General features: G+C 41.0%; 1 protein-coding gene and 1 long non-coding RNA gene across 2 annotated transcripts in view; one reads left to right on the plus strand and one right to left on the minus strand.

The window, feature by feature from the left end:
• LOC138057917 (uncharacterized) overlaps nt 1-9,605 on the minus strand; it is a 15,910-nt gene extending 6,305 nt beyond the window's left edge. The window contains exons 1-2 of the long non-coding RNA XR_011133755.1: nt 9,512-9,605; nt 4,415-4,488 (exon numbers count right to left, since the gene is read on the minus strand). This is a non-coding gene — a long non-coding RNA (uncharacterized lncRNA). The remainder of the gene's footprint in view (nt 1-4,414; nt 4,489-9,511) is intronic.
• A 3,031-nt stretch (nt 9,606-12,636) lies between these two features.
• Nucleotides 12,637-20,000, plus strand: part of LOC138055894 (vesicular inhibitory amino acid transporter-like) — a 7,707-nt gene continuing 343 nt past the window's right edge. Inside the window, exons 1-4 of the mRNA XM_068901762.1 lie at nt 12,637-12,660; nt 14,033-14,132; nt 17,114-17,147; nt 18,712-20,000. The exon at nt 18,712-20,000 is cut by the window's right edge and continues 343 nt beyond it. Coding sequence (XP_068757863.1) covers nt 12,637-12,660; nt 14,033-14,132; nt 17,114-17,147; nt 18,712-20,000 — 1,447 coding nt within the window. The remainder of the gene's footprint in view (nt 12,661-14,032; nt 14,133-17,113; nt 17,148-18,711) is intronic.

Here is a 20,000-nt window from a genome sequence, read left to right on the forward strand (position 1 = left end):
GACTTTTTAGTGAGAGCTTCAATCTGTCCACAAATTTGAAACCACCTGAACCTAGCAAATCATAGGGACGCACTGGTTTCCTGCACGCGACAAAGCATTACTAAACCCGACCCACCTACTATCTTTTAAATCGCAAAATAGAAGGATAATGAGCTCTTAGACCACCTCAAGTCTGAGCCCCATTTCTTTCGTCTTTAAAAACTCAATGGAGATGGTAAGGTAAGGTAAGGTATGGTAAGGAGGGTGACAATATAACAAAAACTTTATTCACAAAATTACATCGCCACCGTACTAGGAACTCCTCCATCTTGGTTGGCTCTTACTGAAATTGTTGGCCTTAACCAACACACTCGATGTCGAAAAAAAAAAAAAGTTACAATATAGTTGTGGTATTGTCAACTTTGTTTACAGTACATAACTCCTTTTAGTTTTTAAGACGAAAAAAATGGGGCTCCGACTTAAGGTGGTCTAAGACCTCGTGGTCGTTCTATTTTGCGATTTTAAGAGATAGTAGGTGCGTCAGGGTTTAGCAATGCGTTGTCGCGGAATGTTCAGTAAACCGGTGCGTTCCTAGTATTTGGTAGGTTGAGGTGGTTTCAAGTTTGAGGAGGAATTGAAGCTCTGACTAAACAGTCCTTAAGTAATTTGTCCTTCCTGTAGGCGACAATAGGAGCTCGCAAGTTTTGCGACGTTAGAAATTAAAAACCAGCTTTTCATAAGGATCTTTTGGAGTTTAGGCACAGCTGAGTTGAAGGTAGTAACGAATGGTGTGTTTTTGGATGTCCTTGTTTTGTTTTTTGAAGCTTCATTTCGCGATGAGAAAACTACCACTGCCAGTATTTTTTCAACTAGATCGCGTGGGTAGCCTCGTTTGAGTAGACGGGATTGAAAATCCCGTTTACATAAGTCGAATTTTTCTTCAATCGAGTTCATTCGTAAGAGTGGTAAGGTCTCTCCTTTAATGAAAACGTTTTTAACATTGAGAGGGTGGCATGAAGAGAAATGCGTGTATTGGAACGTTAATGTGGCTTTAAAATATGTTTGGACATCGAGTGTTTTGTTTAAGGCAAAGCGAGGTCCTTTAAAGTTTCGGTATCGAGGAACACTGCGCGTTTTCGCAAGTGAATTTGATCGCGGGTGGAATTGGTTAGAAAGTTCAAGAAAGCTGTTGATTTCGTGTTATCGTATGGTCCACACTGAAAAAGATGCTATCAATGAATCTTTTTCAGATAATAGGCTTATGATGGCTGTTTAAAAGTAGTTTCGCGACGTGAACCATAAACATTACTTAGAAGGCTACTTCATTTGTGTGCCCATTGCTATAGCGTGGATCTGTAAGTAGTGTTCGCCATTGAATTTGAAGGAGTTTTCTTTAAGAATCAGTTTCATGAGGTCCCTAAGAGTGGATGTGGGGATGGCTTGATTTGACTAACAGTGTTCTTCATAATATTGGCAGATGACGTCCGTCCCTTCTTCCTGCGGGATGTTGATGTACAGTGAATAAACATCGAGTGTAGCAATTATTGTGTGGTCTGAAAGTTGTGTGTTTTTAATAAAGTGGACAAAGACTGTGGTGTCTTTAATATATGACTCTTGTTTTATAGCAATAGGTTGTAAAAGCGAGTCGATGAAGCTTGAAATATGTTCTGTAGGGCCACCACTGTCAGAAACTATTGGTCTGCCGACTGGGTTTGGTTTATGTATTTTTGTCATTGTGTAGAATTCCGGTATTCTGGGCGGTTTTTGGCTTTGATTGAGCCACTTGAAAGTCATTGCGTCCATATGGTCGTTTGTATAAAGTGTATTGATTATGTTTCTGACTTTCTTGGCCGTCAAGGATACTGTAGGATCTTGCAGAGGGGTGTAGATGTTTGTGTCCAAGATTTTCCCGTTGCCCTCTCGGATTTTGTTTTGCGTATCCATGACGACTGTCGTGGTCCCCTTATCAGCTTTTTTAATGTTCATCTTTTTATTTAAGCGTAGCCCGGATAGTACTTGTCGTTCTTGTGCTGACAAATGGTCTTTGGCATTACTAAAGGAATGGAAGCAATTTGTAGCTTAGTGCGTTTCAGGCAGCTTTCAAGTGCCACAGAAGGTTGTGGTGGCGGTTGCCATATAGATTTGGCATGGAACGGGTGACAGTTGCTTTCACGGTCAGCCAAGTAATATTTCAAACGCATATTTTTGGTGAAGTTGTTGATTCTTTTAATATCTTTTTTGTGTGATACCAGTTTTGGGGGAGTGGGAATAAATTTCAAGACCTGTTAGAGCAAAGTTTTGTAGATTTCAGTAAGAGATACATTCTATAGATATTTGGTGAATCTATCATTATTTCTTTTGTACTGAGTTTTATTTGCTTTGCGATTGAGGAGTCGCTTTCTATTTTTGCTAATTAGTCGCGAAGGGTTGGTCGGTCAGTGAAAGAGACGTTTGGATAAGTTGCAACTTTTGTTATATTTTCCTTCTAAGAAAATATATTCAAGAGGTAGAGCTGTGATTTCGTTCAATTTCTCCTTAATAGTGCTCAGTTCTCTTTTTTTCTAGCCACTGTTTCTCCCTGGCTGGGGTTGGTTCTGGATAGAGATCAGCTAGTCGCTGACTGGATTCTCCTTTCGGCCTTTCCTCGCCTGGTTTGGTCCGGGAACATTTGCTGCAACTTTTTCTTGAGACTAGAGTTCTTTTCTTGTTGCCGGATCACTGAGGAGTTAGAGGAGTTGTTGTTCTGCTTTTTGCCAGGAATGTGTTGAACGCTGCAGTGAACTGTTCTTCAGGTCTTACTAATGGCCTTGGTTGGTACTGGAGACCAACAGGATAGGATTACTTGTCGGCGAATTCTCTAAGGACAGCTAGCGATTGCTTGAAGGCTGGTGCTGGCTGCGAGGAAGATATTTCTTCTTCTGAGTCGGAGAAGGTCCGCTTGGCTGGGGGCTTAATTGGGGAGATTAATGGCGGTGCCTGGCTGTCTCTCATTTCTGCAAGGATTGCTCCGACTACATCATCGTTACGTAGATCATGGTTCGCTGCAGAGAACGTTGTACCAGGTTGCAAAACCGGTTTCGGAATACAAAGTGGATTCCTCCATCAGTTGCGTGCTCTAATCGTTGACAGCAGATTTGGACTAGATGTTCGTTGAAGGTGCTTCTTTTATAGTCCTGTGAGTGGCGTCCCTCGTTTCAAACAACTAATAAGATGACAAGGATGTTCGGTCCGTTTCGCGTCGTTCGGTTAATTGAACAATTAGAGCCGAGCCGTATGCAAATTTGACAACTCTAGATTCCCCTAATAATAATAATAATAATAATAATAATAATAATAATAATAATAATAATAATAATAATAATAATAATAATTTTGTGCTGTAACATAATTTACTAAGTTAAGATTTTGATGCCTCAATCTGACACTATCATGACTTGCTTTTTGTAACTTTCATATCTTGTTTCATGTTACACAATATGTGTGTTTTAGCGGTTGGTGATCGCTGCGCTCTCTCGAGACAGATACTATCAGCATTAGAAGATAAAATTCGTACCCCCGCGTGGCCATGCAATATCCTCCATTTATTAGCTGGACAAAAGTGTTTTACCGGGAACTAAAACACTCGTAGAATCAATTGGACCACTACGTCCTGTAACCGAGCGACGTGTTCCTCGTATGTGACACGAGTGGTCATATTGATAGCCTGCAGTGCAGGCGTCTTATCGAAGCCTTCCGAAGTCTATCGAGCCTCCATGTTGGATGGATGCTGCGAGGAAATGGGACGAGAGGATCGAAGAGGCTGATGAAACGAGAAACACCCCCGTAACTAAACGCGCTTCACTGCGTTTCCAGAAATGGGTCCACAACCAATCAAAGCTAGGTATCCTACAACCGGAAGATCACTTTTTCCTCCCTCCCCTACCCCTCTCCCCTCACCTCTCTCGCTTTTAATGTACCCCCTTGATGACCATCTTTTTCCTCTCCTTAAACATCCTCTGCTTCAGAAATTCAAGATAGCGGCAAAAAATCCCGGGGACGATTGTGCCAAGGTCTTGGCCTTTAAATACCACTGCACTGCAGGCGTCATGACTCCAGCCTTTTCTTCCCGCCCTTTTTTGTTGGTATAACCAACATTAGCATTAAAGCCTGCTTTTCAATCGCTACCATATTTATTTATTTATTTATTTATTTATTGTCCATATATAAAAAAAAATTACACGTTAGCTCGAAGATATGAATTTTACATTCTTGCATCAAGAACAATATATTTTAAGAGTTAGTGCAGGGAACGAGTGAGATATTGTTCTTGCGACGATAACATAAAATTGATATCTCCTCGCCACCGTGTAATATCGTCTATATATGAATAGAGACACCTGGGATATCTGTTTTTTTCACAGATATTACTTAAGGGCGACTTAATACCAGTACATACCATATTGGCCTTTTCTATGTTTCCAAACGATTCAATGTAGATGGTACATTTGATAGTGGTAGGGTTTCCTTCTTCTAAACACAAAGTAAAGTATTACAAAGGTAAATGGTTCCTTACGAAAACCAGGCAAATGTAAAATGATTGCAAATGTTGGTTGCTATTTCAGTTTTTATTTCGAAAGTTACAGTTATCGATGCAACAAGGTTGACAATCAAACATGGCTGCCTTTTTCCTGACACCTCTTGGCACCTTAAAAGGTCGTCCAAAAACAGCCTATCAGGTGACCGATAAAACGTCACGTGCATGAGCTTTAAAAACTGATCAAACACTCCCCATTAGAATTCTTTATCTAAGACATACTAATTAACAATTAGACCCGAAGCCGAATGAACTTAGTATCACCCAACTAATCGGACAGAAAAGGCTATAATAAAGTTAGCAAGTACAAAGTTGAAGAAATATTTATTTTGGAATAAAACGAAAGAAAGCGTTACGCTTTTCACTACTCGAGGAATATTACTAATAGTCCTCTATTAGTGTAGCCAATCAAAATGCAGGATTTGCATTAGTCCACTAGTTGCGTGATACTAAAGCCGTTTATCACCCAATTAAGTGACAAACAGCGATGGTTTTCTGCCTGTGAAAGGTTCCACTTGCAATCTAATTTACGCTGGTGGGCCCTTTGCATTAGTTCCGCTCGTGTTATTCTCTTTGTGGACAGATGCGTGGAAGGCAAATAATAGTACTTGTTTATAGTACGATTAAAAGGAAAGTTTTCCGTTTTGTGGGTACAATTAAAATTAGATGAGCCCACAAAACGGAAAACTAGATCATTTTTTTTCTGTGGAAGTTCGCACCGATATCATTTCTTTTGAAAACTACATTTTCGATTCTTACTCTTACTAAAGGGTCTAGAAAGTCTTTAAGTCTGAGCCCATCAGGCCGGCGCCTATCTCCGGTTTCTGTAGCGTGAAGAGACTAGGAGTATTTCTACTCTCACTGGATGGGATGCTAGTCCATCGCAGGGTTACCCCCCAGCATTAAATTCGCCGGTACCCATTTATACACCTGGGTGAAGAGAGGCACTGCGGGAGTAAATTGTCTTGCCTAAGAACACAACACAATGTGCCCGGCCGGGACCCGAACCCGGAACACTCCATTCGGAGTCAAAAACTCAAACTATAAGGCCACCGCACCTCCCACTAAAGGGTTCTAAAGCACTGTAAACAGGCCATACTGATGAAATTACTGACTGACAGGGAGAGATTTAGCTTTCGGTCATAGCACACGAACGTGTGCCCAGTCCGTAGCCAAGGGGCGACCCTCAGCCCACGAAGTGCGTTGAAAGAGGTGTACGTTGTAGCTGCCTGAAGTTGGATTCAACTTTGGTGGACAAATTTAGACTCCCCTTGAGGGCAATCTTGAACATACTGAATGAGATGAGGCGGTTCGTAAATGCATCGAATAAAACGATGAAAAAAACCGTTGTTTCGGTCCCATTTCAGTGAAAATGAAAGTATTTCTGCTTCCTGTTGTTCTTCTGTTCTCGCTGCCTGGAATGTAAGTATGAGCCTAAATTGAATAAGTGATTGATTGATAATTAATTCATCGATGATCTATAACTGATGATTTATGATTCACAAATTCAAGATTGATGAATTGAATGAGGTTATTTCCTGATTGATTGATGATCAATAATCAATGATGTAAAATAAATTAACTGATGTGGACGAATCATTGACAACTGCTCTATCGACTCGTCCTGTAAAACTAACTTTTGGAAAAAAGGTGTAACTCCACTTCAAAGGAGCTGTTATTTACTTCAATTTGTTTTTTTTAACGGAGTTGATAAAGTTAATTGGCCACCGTACAGATTCTAAAAGCTGACGTTTCGAGCGTTAGCCCTTCGTCAGAGCGAATCCAATATACAAAAAACACAAGGAGAAAATGTTTGTAACTCAGTATTCGCTCTGACGAAGGGCTAACGCTCGAAACGTCAGCTTTTAGAATCTCTGTACGGTGGCCAATTTACATTATCAACTCCGTTGATAAAACCAAAATTTTGTATACTACTTCCCTACCGACGCAGCACCACAGTTTCTTTAGAAACTACCCCATTCATTCATTCGTTATTCACTTGTTTTTTTTGTATATTGGCGTCTTTTTCCAAGGGAATCCCTGTGCAAATGGTTTTGGTGATAATTGTAAAAATGTCTTCATTTATTCTGTTTCGTCGCTTGACTGATCCAGATTATGAACAAGACGTAACTAACCACACAAGTCTTAAAAAGTATCACCAGACTGGTGAATTTGTCACGAAGTTTGCCACAAAAAAAATAAATAAAATAAAAAAAATGAAGTGTACGGTTTGCAAGCAACAGCTGAGTTGCAAAACCTGGTGACAAGCTAAAAGTACGACAGCTTGTTTGGTACACATAAATTGGGAACTGAAAGAAAATAACGTGACTGTGCTAGATCGAAGTTACATTTATGTTAAAATATTTATTTTGTATTGTCAGCTTCATTGACATTTTTCACCGACGATCTACCAGAATTACTCCTAAAAATTATCTTTCAGGTGGTCAATGGGAATATTTCTATGAGCGAGGTCTGGACCACAGTTCCGGACTTTGTAGTGTGCAGTTTTGGGAAGCATGTTAATTTTTTTTGGTAGGCTAGGTATTGAAGAGCCAGAACATTTGCGCATGCGCTAACGGATTGTTTGAACAAGAGAAAAAAGCGCATTACCTCCAGACACAGGCGCTGGAGCGTCGTACCAAACGAGTCATCCCGGGATTTTGGCCCGTGCGATCGCTTTTGGACGCAGTTGGCCCTTCGCTGCTTTCTGCTACCGACCTTGCCTCCCGGTACGGCATTGAGGGAGAGATATGTCGGCCCCTAAACCATATGTGACAAATCCCACGCCTACTCACAGCTCCAAACCGCCCTTGTCAATATAGCGTAAGAATTAGATGGCCTCTGTATTCAAGAGAAAAGTCATTTTATCTGTTATATGGTAAGCACTAGGGTCGCAGATTGCAAAGTGTGCGCATGCGCCCCCCTAAAGGTAAAATACATACAGTCATAAGCTTTTTCCGAATAAGTACAGGAGCTAATATCTTCGAGACATTACATTTACAGCTAAAATACATAGCATATACAGATACCTACTAAATACATAATATTTAAAGATATATTCATTAAAAAGAAAAGCCGCTTGAAAAATGCGGCCCTGGATTCTCTTTTAAAACCAGTAAACTCATAGGTACGGATAAAATCAGGTAGCGCATTCCGCAACTTAGCTGATACGTAAGAAAAGAGAGAACTAAGACCAGAACTGGTTGTTCCAGATTTATTGAGGAACAGAATGTAATTTCCGCGAAGATTATGCATAAGAAGTGGACGGGAGAGAAAACGTATTTTTCACTGATATAAGCAGAAAAACACTTTTTTCAAAAAAAAAAAAAAAAGCAAAAGAAAACCAAAAAAAGAACCAAATACTTTTATCAAATAATACGAGGAAATTTTGAATGCGCTTATTGCATAGAGATGTCGAGCTTGACTTTCGTAGTAAGAGGACAAGTAATCTGCAAATAAATTAATTTTAAGATTCAAATGAAGAATAAACACTTGGGTAATGTAATGCAAGGGTAATGCAACGACGTTTTTGTGACAACACTGAGTTGAAGCAACACTATCACTATCGAGCGGTGACCCTGAACAAAACATTTAAATGTGATACAGCGTTCTCCGTAGCGAACCTATCAGAAACACCATGATCAACGTTCACTGAACGAGTATCTTTCCTAATCTCCTATTGTCGCTTACAGGAAGGACAAGTCACCCAAGAACTTTTTAGTCAGAGCTTCAATCTGTTCACAAATTTGAAGCCACCTAAACCTAGCAAATCATAGGGACGCACTGGTTTCCTACACGCGACAAAGCATAACTAAACCCCGACGCACCTACTATCTCTTAAATCGCAAAATAGAAGGATGACGAGCTCGATGTCCAAAAACGTACTTGTGGTATTGTCACCTTCGTTTACCGTCTATAACTCCATTTAGTTTTTAAAGTTGAAAGCGGTTGTTTAATAGTAATAGCGGCAGTTTCACTAGCAACCTTTGTGGCTTCCCTAATGGTGTTGTTAGTAGAATCCTCCTTACAAGAAGGGGTTCCTCTGCACTAACTAAAACATTCACTAGTTAGCAGGTACTTTGGGGCGAATTATGTGTGTGTGGATGGTGATTTGAGGTACAATCATAGACAAAAGCTGGGGTTAGTCTGTAAAATGAGGGGGAGAAATTCACAAAGCAAACTCTCAACCCCACAATAAGGTTAACAAATGAAACAAACACTGTGTGAAATTAAGAGTGCCTCTCAGCAATTTTTACCCAAGACTGTGCAAGATAAAAAAAATCGAAAATTGCCAAACTTTGTCACAATAAAGGCCTACGAAAACCATTTTTAGAAAAATATGTTTTAGTTTGTTTCGATAATTATTTTACCTGGACGGCGACTTTTTCGGTATTGGGCCTTGTGAGCGAGTGAAAACGACTCCAAAATGTCGCTTGTTTGAATCGCTATTTTTGAAACTTAAAAATCAAAACAACATGGCACAGCTAGAATAATTCATTCACCTTTTAGCGCTCTTAACGGTACAATATAAAAAAACTGGAATTTTTGACCAAATTTTAAAACTTAACCTTTTTAGATTGATTACAGAGTACTGCCAAATTTGTGCGAAATTTGACCGTCAAAAAAGCATCCTGGTACATGGCTTTCTCAAACGAGACGATATTCATCGGAATAACCAATGTTTCTGCTGCAATTAAATTGAATACAATTTTGGGTAAATGAAACGGAGGATTTTTGAGACCCAATTTCAACATGCTGTTTGTCAACAAAAGTCGATTTTTGACAACCAAAGCGGAGGCGAGGTATATTGAAATCGCACACGCTAATCTCGATTATTCACTGAACAATTCGAGACTTAAGGTTTACTGGAACTACTGTAGGTAAATTGGAACGTGTCATTGAAATTTAACTGTCTTGGTTTATTAAAGAGTGACATATTCGGTAATTAAAATAACTGACCTAAAAATTTGCATACCAGTAAGATTCATTCCATTCCATATTTTGACGCAAACAAGTTTCCTTAATTCACTTTCTGAACATACCTGCAAAACAAACAAATAAAGGTATCTCCCTCTTTATATAAGTATGCGGTGGTTTGATTTTCCTCGAAGTCCTCAAACGACCATCGAACGGTCAACCAGTCGAACGGCAGGTTAGTTTCATCGAAAAACTAACCTGCCGCCAGTCGAACGCTTTGTGACCTTCGTGAGTTGTGCCGTGATTGTGTCGTCAGAGCTGTCACGCAAGAGATTAGGACAAAGCACGCAGACCAATGGCTTCGTGCGGTTATTCTTTGTTTGTTGGGGGAATTTGTGGCGCAAGTTCTGATAATCCAGCAAACGTTCAATGCGTAACAATAGCAAAATGTGATAAGGACACCAAGGCACACTTGAGAAGTTATAAAGTGTCGGATTCTTCTCTGGATACAGTGGCTAGGCTTTTGCTCGCACGTGCAGGTAAGCTTTAACTGAAATCACTTAAATTAAGATATTGAGCAGAAAATCACTTTGCGAAATCCGCAGATACTACCTATTACAGACTTAATGTCAAAAGTAGAAGACCCGCCCACAAGAAATGGACCTAAAAACACTGCTGCCGCAGTCGTGTTGTTGGATATACCTCGTTCTTTAATCCATGAGACAAGCACCATGGCACTGCGGCACTAGCCAGTCTACTCAGCTCAATTTAACCTTAAGTCGACTAAGGCACTGCGGCAGTGCTGTGGCACCAGCCATTTTACTCAATTCACTCTATCACTCGGCACTGCGGCTAGCGTCGCAAACGTAAACGCTACTTTGTGGACGGGTATTCAGCAATCGTTCCAATTGCGAAAATCGAGTAAGCAAGATATGGAAAACCATGTAATCATGTATGGTTGTACGAGACTGCGAGTACTCACTTTCCCAGTTGTCCCTGAAACGAGTACATTGATCAGCGCAGCCGGATTGTATCACTGCCCGTGAAACTAACAGTTATTGTTTTCTTATTAATTGCTTTTAAAGGTGTTTTTGAGTTAGATGATATCATCTTGGGTACGACGATTTGCCCACGGCATCGAGATCGATTTGGAATCCGATTGAGATGTAATAAGAAAAATCGCGCCCGCCCACATGAATGGGCATTACACATGGCAGTGAAAGGGGAGCGCGGATTAACCCTTGCTCAGTCTCAAAAACTTGACTTGCGCTTGACTTGCTGTTCTAGCGAAGTTAGTACTACTTATGGCCGAAGTTGTAGCACAGTGGCGAAGTTTTACCGGGCATCCAGTTCTTTCGTTTCGCCAAGACAATTGTTTGGGCTATTGCGGTTTCCGAGTTGAAGAAAGGATTCCTATGCACCCATATTCTTTTTTCAAGATCAGCTGTGTTGTTACATCGAGGGGCAACGCATCTTTCAGGAATTTTTTCGCATCAACTCTCAAATCCTCATTTTCTCTGACCACGTGTTTCTGAATCTACGTCATAAGTCGAGAGAAGACTTCAGCGAGTGGTACGCCAAAATGGCGGGCAATTTGCACGCTACTTAAAAAGTCGAAGAAAATTTCTCTCTCGTTTGAATGGAAAAATCCTTTCGCTAAAGTTCATTTTTCCATATGGACTTTCAAAAGGGAAAATAAAAATTTTTACGTTATGGGCGCTTTAACTGCAATGCTATGATACCACATGAAACACCAATAAATGCTTAACCAGATGCACTCATTAATGTGACGTAATAGGTTACCATGGAAACAAATGAGGCACCGAAAAACACGCTATATATTATCTTTAAACGCCTATATCTCAAAAACGAACTCGGTGATTCCCATTTTTTATTGCTGGAGATTAATTAGCACGCTAAGACAAAACTCATTGCAAAGTTTAAGAAAATAGGCCATTTCCGGGATCATGCCTGTCTCCTCTTCAAACCCGATCTAAGTGCGAAATTTAGTTATAGTTATATGTTAGTTATATGTAAAGTATATACCGCGCATATACCGCGCATGTACCGGTGGCTCAGTTGGTTGAGCACCAGGCTGTCACGTGGGAGGTCGTGAGTTCAACTCCGGCCGGACCAACACTCAGGGTCTTTAAATAACTGATGAGAAAGTGCTGCCTTTGTAATTACATCTGGAAATGGTTAGACTCTCTAGTCCTCTCGGATAAGGACGATAAGCCGGAGGTCCCGTCTCACAACCCTTCAATGTTCATAATCCTGTGGGACGTAAAAGAACCAGCACACTTGTCGCAAAGAGTAGGGCATGTAGTTCCCGGTGTTGTGGTCTGTCTTCTGTGATGTATCATGGTTGGGAAGGTAAATGCTCGGAGAAATTAGCTACACCAAGCTACTCTAAAAATCCGAGGGTAAATAAAGATATATGATATGATATGAAAGTAGAACTAATTACCATCACAAAAACTTGGCACTTAGACCCGCTTTGAAGAGGAGGCAGACAAGTCCGAAATGGCCTATTATCTGCAGCAGATTCATAGCAACCTTCACAATTGGGAATTTTAAGGTGGTTCTGAATCCGCTCCAGATTTTTTTTAAACTTTGCAAAGAGTTTCATCTTAGCCTGCTAATCGCTTTTCAGTAATAAAAAATGGGGGTCACCTTAGTTCGTTTTTCCGATACTAAGTGCTTGAACACAACATATAGGGCGTTTTTAGATGCTTCTTTTGTTGCCATGGTAATTTATTACGTCACAGTAACATGTGCATCTTGTTAAGCAATTATCGGCCGGTGTTTCATGTGGTACCATAACATTGCCGTTCACTGAAACAGCGTTAAAGAGTTAGTCTGTCTAATGAGATATTCCCTCAAAAATGGTTGAAACTGGTTTGAGCCACCTTAACACACACGCGCTAGTTTCAGGATAGTATATACATCAGTGTTTTCGACACATACAACGGAATTAGCATGGTTGTGGTCAATAGAGTACTCAAACCCGCAGACCATCACACCATGTATGTCTTGTAGGTTGGAAAATTAGCCAGGATTTATTGTTCGTTAAGGCTCAGAGAGAGAGAGCGCAATTTATTCAAAAACTAGGTGCAGGTTTCATTCAGAAAATGTGATTGAAATATATTTTCAAGAAAAACAAAATAATGGCGCAAGATGGCTGCACGGCTGTGAGGGTGTATATATTTCTTATTTTACCAATATTTCGTCATTAGAAAAGTACGTATAGGGTTACAGATATATTATTATTATCATTATTATTATTATTATTATTATCATTATCATTATCATTATCATTATTATTATTATCATCATCATGATATTTATGTAATAATGTTATATAAATTACTGGCATACATAATCCAAGTATATATTATATAATACATGTTATTATTAAATTTATATACTACTACCAATAATATTATTATTATCCATTGAAATGTATGTCAGAAAATAATCCAGGAGACAGTAGCTTTGTAAGCTCCACTGAAATTCAAGGACAAATAAAGTTATGCATGAATGAATGTATGTATATCGGTTGTTCTATTCATGCAATACTGTATTCGACAGTGGGATTAGAACTTACGCGATGCCACAGAAATCAGTACTTGAGTAAGCTTTTGAAGTTTTTGAGACTGAGAAAGGGTTAATCCGTGCTCCCCTTTCGCTGCCATGTGTGATGCCCATTCATGTGGGCGGGCGCGATTTTTCTTATTACATCTCCATCGGATTCCAAATCAATCTCGATGCCGTGGGCAAATGGTCGTACCCAAAATGATATCATCTATCTCAAAAACACCTTTAAAAGCAATTAATAATAAAACAATAACCGTTAGTTTCACGGGCAGTGATACAATCCGGCTACGCTGATCAATGTACTCGTTTCAGGGACATCTGGAAAAGTGAGTGCTCGCAGTCTCGTACAACGATACATTATTACATGGTCTTCCATATCTTGCTTAATCGATTTTCGCAATTTTCGCAATTTTCAGCGATTGCTGAATACCCGTCCACAAAGTAGCGTTTACGTTTGCGACGCTAGCCGCAGTGACGAAGTGAACGACAGTAGGTTTCGCGCCGTTCACGTCGGATAGAGTGAATTGAGTATAATGGCTGGTGCCGCAGTGTCTTATTCGGCTTAAGGTTAAATTGAGCTGAGTAGACTGGCTAGTGCCGCAGTGCCGCGGTGCTTGCCTCATGAATTAAAGAACGAGTTATATCCAACAACACGACTGCGGCAGCAGTGTTTTTAGGTCCATTTCTTGTGGGCGGGTCTTCTACTTTTGACATTAAGTCTGTAATAGGCAGTATCTACGGATTTTGCAAAGTGATTTTCTGCTCAATATCTTAATTTAAGTGATTTCAGTTAAAGCTTACCTGCACGTGCGAGCAAAAGCCTAGCCACTGTATCCAGAGAAGAATCCGACACTTTATAACTTCTCAAGTGTGCCTTGGTGTCCTTATCACATTTTGCTATTGTTACGCATTGAACGTTTGCTGGATTATCAGAACTTGCGCCACAAATTCCCCCAACAAACTCAGAATAACCGCACGAAGCCATTGGTCTGTGTGCTTTGTCCTAATCTCTTGAGTGACAGCTCTGACGACACAATCACAGCACAAGTCACGAAGGTCACAAAGCGTTCGACTGGTTGACCGTTCGATGGTCGTTTGAGGACTTTGAGGAAAATCCAACCAGCGCATACTTATATAAAGGGGGAGATACCTTTATTTGTTTGTTTTGCAGGTATGTTCAGAAAGTGAATTAAGGAAACTTGTTTGCGTAAAAATATGGAATGGAATGAATCTTACTAGTATGAAATTTTTAGGTCAGTTATTTTAATTACCGAATATGTCACTCTTTAATAAACAATTTCACTATAAAAGTTAACGTTAAAAAACAACGACGTTTCGACCGTTCGACGGTCATTTTCAAGTTGAACAGTAAAAGTTTTGAATGCGCTAAAATATATGTAACCGATTCGGTTACATATATTTTAAAACTTCAGAACTGGATGCTTGATGACTAGCTGCTGAATGGTGGTGAAAGCTACATCATGCTGTCTTGCTCATGTAAACTTGGCTGAACTGGTGGTAAGCTCTCTCAAAGGTGCAGACACATGAGAGAGTTTGGGTAGGAATTTAGACAAATAATTGACAAAGCCAAGGAGGGTCTGAACTTCAGAATTGGATGTTGGCTTTGGCATGTTCTTTATGGCTGTGACCTTGTCTGGAACTGGCTTCAACCCCTCTCTAGAGATTACATGGCCCATAAACTTGACCTGTGTTTTCCTCAGTTTGACTTTAGACTTGTTAAGTTTTGGGTTTTCTTGTTTTGCTCGCTCCAACATTTCGATCGTGATCAATGTGAGCTTCTGCATCGGTTTCTTTATATCCGACCACCAGGATATCATCTCTGATCACCTTAACTCCACGAAGATCAGCTGATCATTCTTGCAGTTTGCTCTCAAATACTTCCGGGGCAAGACGTATTCCAAAGGGCATTCTTAGGTAGCGGTATCTTCCAAAAGGCGTCCAGAACGTAGTTAATTTACTGCTCTCCTCATCTAAGCTGACTTGGTAAAAGCCATCCTTTGCATCAAAGGAGCTGTAGAATCTAGCTTTACTTAGTTCAGGCAAGAGTTCCTCTGAGGTTGGCATTTGGAACTTTGGACGATGAACAGCCTTGTTTAAATCTTTGGGATCTGGACAAATCCTGATCTTATTAGGTTTTACCACTACCACCATACTGCTTATCCCCTCTGAGGGTTCCTCAGCTTTCTTAATGATCCCTTTTTCCAGAAGCTCAATAATCTTCTTCTCCGCATCCTTTCGTAGGGCTACCGGAACACGACGAGGAGAATGCTGTACTGAATAATATTTTTGTCAACCACTATTTTGGCATTTCCAATGTGTCCCAGGCCAGTAATTACATCGTGATACTTGCTAAATAGCGGCTTTGCATCGCTAACTTGATGTACTGTATCAGTGAGGCTAGAATTAGACTTGATGAGTTGCAACTTCTCACAGGTTTCCGCTGACAGAAAGGGTCTACACTTGTCTTGAACCACTTGAAACTTGAGCGTCTGCCTAGTATTATGATACTTCACTTGCAAGTCACATTTTCCAATAGGCTTCAAAGATGACCCACCAAATAGCCTGAGCTTGGCTGATGACTTTTGAATTGGAGGATCTCCTAGCTGAGTAATGGCTGATAGGTCATCTAGGCAAAGTACATTACATGTGGCTCCAGTGTCCAGTTGACATGACACGGATGTGGTAAAATAATCTTTCGGTGATTTGTAGAACTGGATTTCTGTAAACCATTCTCTGGCCTTCGTATCCACTAGCGATACCGTTTCCAAGGTTAGGCATGTTTCGTCTTCATTTGACGTTTCAAAATCTTCAAACTGATTTATTTTCTTCCCTGCGAGACAAACGGACGAGAAGTGGCTCTTTTTTTCACAATTGCTGCAGGTTTTCCCGAACGCCGGACACTCCGTTCTCTTTACATGACGTTGTTGACGACCACAACACTTGCACGTGAAACCGAAACACGTTTCCACGCCAGATTTTGTCTGTTTATCATCAGATTTCTGCCTTGGAGCATTCTTTCTGTCAACAAACTTCTTAACGTCCTCGGCTTTGTCTTCTGAGCTTTGGATTTTCTTCATTTGCTGCGCGGCTACTTCGCTTGTAGTACACATTTGAATAGCCTTCTTTAGATCCAAACTCTTTTCTCTCAATAATCGTACTTTGTCACCATTATTCTTCAGTCCGATGACTAGTCTGTCCCTGATAAGATCGCCAGTCAGCTCTCACAGTATTCGCAGGATGTTTCTAACTTTCTAAATGCGGTTACATCACTTTGAACTGACTCCTCATTATCCTGCATGCACGTATTGAAAACGTACCTTTCGTAAACCACATTTCGAGTGGGCTTGAAATAGTTATCTAACGCTTCGAGACATCCGTCGATTTTATTTTTGTCGTCTTCTGACAGGTTCAAGTTTAAGGAAATTTGAAGGCATTCTCGGCCTATTGCAGATCTCAAGGTTGCGACGCGAATGGTTTCTTCACGGTGAATGAGGCTCGTGGCGATTTCGTAATCGCTCCATTGCTGCCTGAAAAATTCCCAGTTTCCAGCGACGTCTCCACGGCAATACATCGCGCTCGGCAACGGAAAATTGTGCGATAAAACTTAGGGAATATATGCCAGCGCTGGAGGTTGAACGCTGCTTGCGCTGTGCGACTCCAAGTGGTCACCATCTGTCAACATCTTCTTGCGCTTTCCATGAGCGAATCGCCTCTGAAATGCGATTAGGCGAAGGGAACAGGATTTGCCAACAGCTTCCACTGGTTTTTACGTGGACTCGAACTAAAATTTAGGCAAGCAAAGCGGAGTTCTTTCTGACATTATGTTTCAACAAACAACAGTCCATGAATTCAAGTAAAAACAAAACTGCATTCTTTTAATGACCAAATAAGGTAATACCAAATAAGGCAACTAGATCACAAAGACACACGGCGTGTCACGCAATATCGTAACAGCTTTTTGGCTGGAGCATGTACTCGCCGTATCCTGCTCGTCATGCTTGCCTTTTTGCTTTCGCTCGGCTTTAGACTTTTCAGTCACAATAAGGAAGAAAGGGAGAACGTAAGAAGGGTCAGTAATATTGAAACAAGTAAATACTATAACCTTCTTCAGCATAAAAGGCGTACGAATGTAGATGAGTGCTTTCTAAGAGCCGCGGGAAAACATCACTTTCTATAGGGCCTTGTAAATGTTAAGAACGTAAATTTGTTCCAAAGTGGCACTCAGTTTGCAAATTGAGTGCCATTCTTCTAAAAGCAGTAATCAATATTCTTGACGTCGTCAAGGTTAGGCTCGATTATCAGCCGCTGTTTCGGGAAATGAGCCAACGCTTACTCCCGAAATCACAGCTGGACGAGTGAGGTGAGCGATTGTTATTGTCCGCCAATCAGAAACTCGCCTGCACAAATCGGTCCAGCATAAATTACACTTTTTGGTTGCGACGGTGTTCTTTGACCCGGCCTGTTCGAGCTTTACAATGCTTTGAAATTAGGAAACATCCACGATTTCGACAACAGAAGTGTTCGAGAAGCTGGAGAATGGGGATTGTATCGTTTTATACCGCCTGATTTCGGAAACTTTAATTAATTTCCCAGTTAGCGCCAACGTCAAAATACGGTTTTGAAATCCATTGCTATTGCAATTTTTTCTCAGACGTCGCTAATGTAATCCTCAAGATCGATTGGAATTACTTCTGAGTTTATTGGCGGTAAAACGAGGGGCGAGATGAGTTCGACTTAGAGCTGAAGCGGCCCGAAGATTTTGTTGATGATTCACCGGTTGAATTCAAACTCACATTGATCATTTAACCTCAAACTCCAGCTCGTATCATCTGGAAACTTAGCACCGGCTGTTTACGCATTGTCATATAATTACTGTTTTGTTAAAATTAATGTTTTTGGATGTCTAATGGTACTTCCCGCAACTATTGACTACGCATAAATTATATACAAATTTACGTCACAAACACAATCTATCGCCCACGCGTCAGGCCGTCTCTTCTCGGGGAGGATACCCGAACTCGAGTGAGCGGCGGAAATCGAGCCTACGTCAAGGTCAACTGATTCGTGAATGTTATCCTTTGAATGTTGCATTTATAAAGACTTCTTATTTTCCGTGAAAATTGATGACAGGTTTAGGTTTACGAAAATTTGAAGGCATTCTCGGCCCATTGCAGATCTCAAGGTTGCTAGGCGAATGGTCTCTTCACGGTGAATGAGGCCCGTGGCGATTTCGTAATTGCTCCATTGCCTGCCTGAAAAACTCCAGGTTTCCAGCAAAATCTCCACGACAATGCATCGCGCTCGACAACGCAAAATCGTGCGGTAAAACTTGGGGAATATATGCTGGCGCTGGAAGTTGAATGCTGCTTGCACTGTGTGACTCTACGTAGTCACCATCTGTGGACATCGTCTTGCGCTTTTTATGAGCATTCAGGCGAAGGGAACAGAATTTTCAAGCAGCTTCCTCTGGATTTTACGTGGGAGTAAGGCGTCAAGGTCAACAGATTCGTGATTGTTTTCCCTGGAATGTTGGGCAAATAAAGAGTTTTCATCTCCCGTGAAAATCCCTCGCTTTTGACGACCTCTTATTATTGACCGCTGTGTGCAAGTTAGTTTTTATTCAGAACACACCTACATTTCGTAACTAATATGGGATTACAGGAAGATAAATTCACTTACAAAGCTGTCAAGACGCACGATAGAAATGAAAGGGAGCACGTGAAAAATGTCAGTAGTATTGATGAAGAAGAAGCCTGTGAAACAAGCATACTAAATCTCGATAGTCGAGCTTCAACATGGCGAGCTGTTGTAAACATGACCAGTTTCCTCCTGGGAGTGGGAGCGCTGGCCTTGCCGTACGCGGTGTTCAAAGGAGGCGTCTTAACCATCCTTGGCTTTCCTCTTTTCGCTTTAGTTCATTGGTACACCGGTACAGTCATGATAGATTGCGTTTACGATAAAAATTGCGATGAAATTACAGAGCATGAAACGATTGTTGGGGATGACAAAACACAAATTGCATCGAAGATGATATCACGAGTTCGTGACAAGTACAGCGAGCTTGGTAAAGTTCTTTGGCCGCGGTATGGTGGGGAGATTCTCGATGCTTTACAAAGCCTTGATCTGTCAATTTTCGGTGTGTCGTACCTTATTTCATGTGGATCCCTCTTGGCACATGCTCTTCCCAAAGCAGGGCTCACAGAAGCTATGTGGGCGTCCATTGTTGCTGCTTTGGTTTTGCCGACCACGTTTCTAAAGGATCTGGCGTGCGTCGCATGGCAAAGTTTGTTGAGTATAACGTCCTTGATCACTATGGTAAGCGTGTTGATATGGTACACAGTCACCCACTACTCGACCATAAACTTAACGGATTTGCTATTCTGGGATACCGAAGGATCCCTCGTCGCGCTCAGCTTGGTCATATACAGTTACTGCGTGTACCCAATTTTGATTCCAATCGAGGAAAGCATGGCGGATCCTTCCAAATTCGGTTCAGCCTTGGGGATTTCCTTGTCGTTGGCCACCATATTCAAAGTTCTGTTTTCGCTTTGTGGCTTTCTCTCCTTCTCCCATGCCACTGATGAAGTGATCGGAAACAACTTTCCACTTGGTGCCCCTCGAATAATTGTTAGCGTTGTATACGTGATATATGTCATATTCAGCTATACACTGGCCATCTTCCCGGTTTTTCAATCTCTTGATGATTCTCGATTTGCTTCTGCAGTCACCTCTTGTATTCCCTTTTTCATTTGGTCTGCTACAACAAGATTCCTTTTTGTGTTTACCACCCTGTTTTTGGCAGTTGTGGTTCCACACTTCGCTCTTTTGACTGCCTTTGTCGGAAGTCTCGTCTTGCCGTTCTTAGAGTATATGGTGCCGTGTTTAGTTCAGTTAAAGTTAAAATGGGGCGAGT

Source organism: Montipora capricornis, chromosome 7, assembly GCF_036669925.1.
Source record: "Montipora capricornis isolate CH-2021 chromosome 7, ASM3666992v2, whole genome shotgun sequence".
Lineage (NCBI taxonomy): Eukaryota > Metazoa > Cnidaria > Anthozoa > Scleractinia > Acroporidae > Montipora > Montipora capricornis.